The sequence below is a fragment of the Patiria miniata genome, unplaced genomic scaffold, assembly GCF_015706575.1.
Source record: "Patiria miniata isolate m_02_andy unplaced genomic scaffold, ASM1570657v1 HiC_scaffold_3, whole genome shotgun sequence".
NCBI lineage: Eukaryota > Metazoa > Echinodermata > Asteroidea > Valvatida > Asterinidae > Patiria > Patiria miniata.
Genome location: NW_024037069.1, coordinates 7,931,002 through 7,934,862, shown reverse-complemented (window position 1 = coordinate 7,934,862; position 3,861 = coordinate 7,931,002). Strand labels below are relative to the sequence as shown.

General features: G+C 40.7%; 1 protein-coding gene across 1 annotated transcript; it reads left to right on the top strand.

Annotated features, from left to right (window-relative positions):
• The first annotated feature begins 1,166 nt into the window (after positions 1 to 1,166).
• Positions 1,167 to 3,428, top strand: LOC119736410 (plexin-B-like). The gene is made up of 2 exons (XM_038210428.1): positions 1,167 to 2,309; positions 3,207 to 3,428. The coding sequence occupies exons 1-2, from the start codon at positions 1,167 to 1,169 to the stop codon at positions 3,426 to 3,428; spliced, it is 1,365 nt and encodes a 454-aa protein (XP_038066356.1).
• The last annotated feature ends 433 nt before the right edge of the window (positions 3,429 to 3,861 follow it).

Here is a 3,861-nt window from a genome sequence, read left to right as displayed (position 1 = left end):
TATTGATCATGTGCTCTTTAGACTAACCAGAGGGATTGCTTTGTTGAGGAGAATCACTTCGTACACCTGTGACTGCCTGAACGTTCTACAACAAAATTCTCCAAAACATTCATTCTTACGAACTAAATCTTTGTGAAAGGTACTGCTATATATTGTTTTGATACCAATAATATTGTAGTTAGTGTTTGGGAAGGCATGTGCGGTATATAAAACTGGGTTTCCGAAAAACTGAGTGTGGCATTGTACAGCCGCTTCCATTTCATTGGTTTTAATATCATATCATATCATTTGTGGGCACGTGTGGTCTAGCGGTGGAGCACAGGATTCGTGATCGAGAGGTTGTGGGTTCGAGCCCCACCGTGGCCATTCGTGTTGTGCCCTTGAGTAAGGCGCTTTACCTCAATTACTCCTCTCAACCCAGGTGTTAAATGGGTACCGGCATTGTTTAATGCTGGGAAGATAACAGACGCGCTGTGGAGGAGGTGTGGCGATCCCCCCAAAGCAGCATATGAGTCTGGCCCAATCGCTTCGAAGGAGAGATGGGCACTCCGTTCCTGTGTATACAGGCACGTCCCCCTTTACCTTTTTTTAATATCATAAATCGCGAATTCCGAACTAACATTACTTTAAAACGAGCAACAGCCAACTGCCTTTGAAGATATTGACGAAAATGGAGAATTTGTTTTCAAAAAGATACGAGCAGTGAAATCGCCAGTTCACCTCTTAGTTTTGCATTTTCAATAACAGGAGCTCACTAAGATTCATAACTGAAACAGTAAAATGCTATAAAATTACCTGGATGTCATATATATCGTTACTGACAATTATTTAATTTTCTCATGTTCTAGGTATTTTTCTAAAGAATTGGACGACTTTTTTTTCTTAAAGTCATATTTCGTTATGTAATAGAAATGGTTCCAATGAATCGAAGATCCGATCGCTGCATCTGGTTCTAATTTCCTAGTTCCATAACCTGAAACTAATTTGCCAAACAAACAGTTAAAAGAGATTTTTTGTTAAATCCTTTTGAAATGAGGAGAATATTCCTTTCATTGAACTGTTTCCAATACGGTATTATAATTTTTTTGTTACTGTTTTTTCTCTGTACAGACTGTGACTTTAAGCTTTGCCCTATGATCCACAACCATCTGAAACTTTGGAGGATCATGGAGTCTCACAGGAGCCGCAACCCCGTCTTGTGGATAGTTCTTCTGTCTTGGATCATCATCTGCGTACATTTGTTAACCACATCTGCTCAGTATCTCAGAGACCTGTCAGACTATGAGTTGGCCAGCTTTGACAATCCTGATGTTTTGGATGAACCCCAAAGACGTGCATCAAAGTTCAACCACTTTACCTTGAGTGACCATGGTGATGTGTTTGTTGGAGCTGTCAATTGGTTGTACAGGTTGGACAGGAGTTTGGCAGAGATGCAGAATGTTTCAACCTGTGATGACAGCAGGCCGTGGAGTGTGGCCCCCTGTCACCTTACAAATAACTACAACAAGATACTGGTAGTTGACAGTACCCGGCCGAACAGTTTGATAACCTGTGGTGGTGTGTATGATGGTATTTGTCAGTTACGACAGTTACAGGATATCAGGAACGTGATGATGGAGTCGGTTCCTAACGTTGCAGGGTTTGAGGATGCATCTACTGTTAGTCTGATTGCTCCAGGAAGAGATGGACAACAACTGCTCTATGTGGCTGTTACGTTTACCAGGGAAAATATTGGAGATCACGGAAACTTCCTAGCAATTACAAGAAGACGCCTTGACAGCAATTCCTTTTTATCAGTATCATACTTTGAGGATACGGTCTCTTACAATAACAGGGCATATGTGGGCTTTTATACCATAAAGTATGTTATGCCTTTTGAGCATTATGGATTCACATATTTCGTTGCCTCCCAGAAGGAGGATTTGAATTCTGCGCACTTTGTTTCAAAGATCAACAGAGTATGTCAGGTCGGTCTAAACCTAGACGCTTACACAGAAATTACCCTACAGTGCAGTGGATCAAATGGCAGTGCGTACAGCTTGGTGCAAGCAGCTCACTTTGGACCAGCAGGACCTGATCTAGCGGCATCATTGGGTCTCCATGCAGACGAGCAGGTGCTGTATGCTGTGTTTGCCAAGAACCAAGGAGCTCCGGGTACCAGTGATGTCCCCACCGATCACTCAGCATTGTGTGTGTACAGGATGACGGATATCTTGGATGCCTTCAAAGAAGCAGTGCGGGGATGTATTCAGGATGGAAATGCGTACTCTGTTTACTATATAGAGGGTTCTTTTTGCAGTAGTTTCGGGGTAAGTACAGAAACATAGTAAGAATGATCTTGGCATTTCTCTAATGACATTCAAAGATGAATTCCCCGTGCTATTTTCAAGTTTCACCTCGAAAAGTACATTTTTTTTTCAGTTACTGTTTTACTACCAATATAAAATGTATTCACTTTTAAATGAGACATGACGCAAAAATCAACCGACGTTTATTTATTGAATAATTTCTTCATCAATTTCAAATTATTGGCTGCCAGACAATAATTTGGCTCTGGCAGAGCGGGTTATTTGTACACAAAATTAAATTCTTTAACATACGCAAATTAAACAAACTTCACTTTTTGAAGAGCATAAGGTATGCACTATAAATTGCACGTACCACAAATCAAAAGGCGGATTATCTGTACTTTTGTGGCGTAAATCCAATCCAACGGTTTCCAACGCAACACAACACAACTGGTTTACATGCAACAGTTGCCTTACCTAAAATAAAACCGTCCAGAGTCATCCTAGTCATTGTAAGCACTACGTGCAAAATATGCTGCTATTTCACAACATAAATATTTGTCTCCCATATAGAACATCGAAGAGGAGAAATTGCAAAATAGTGTTGGCCCTTAAATGTAATTTTTAAAACAAATTATCGATTTAGTAAAGGTTGGATATAAATTGGTGAAGCTTTCCTTCTGTTGAATAACAATTAACTTGTAAACGAAGCTTTGCAAACGACGAGGAAATCTGCGCACAACAATGTAACAATTGATTTAACCCCCCCCCCATAAAAAAACACTAAAATACCCACTTTCGTTTCATCAACGGCTCTCTATAACTTCCAGGATTAGTGTTTCGTTGATAATTGCAAATTGCCCCCTTTACTTCGAGTAGAGATCTGTTTATTTGTTTTTCTTTCTACTTTCGTTATAGATTGACATTCTGGATCGCTATTTCTGCATACCCGTGACCAATGATGCTACTCAAACGCGATTATTCCAGTACGCCAAGGGCATTGACCCCGTTCCATCCACGGCAATTCTAGAGCTGCCTGGTACTCTCATGTCATCAATCATAACCACAATAGAAGTCAACCACACCATCGCTTTAATCGGAACATCGAGTGGAGATCTACTCAAGGTGATTTCTTCCTAATAGATTTAAATGTATGACTGAAGTCGTCATAGAAACTAAGCTCGACTTGACCACAGCAATTTTCATTTGAATCTTTTTACACCACTTAAAAGCGCACCTAGAATTTGGCTGGTGGGGGGCTAAATAAAAATTCAAAAAAAAAATGCCCAAACTTTTTGGCCGCAGAAAAAAAATGGAATTTTTTTAATCGGGGGGGGGGGGGGGACTATTTTGATGTTTGTGGCGCCACTCACACCCCTATTAATACTACCCGAAAATAGGCCACATTATCACCAAGGTCAAATCGTGGGATTAAAAACAAATAATTATCAACCCCCCAAAAAATGACCAACTCTTTGGGCGGGCTCAAGCCTCCCAAACCCCCCCCCCCCCCTTTGGTGCGCCACTGCCACTTAAACTTAAAGATGTGTTTCGTGCCATTTTCGAGGTTCAA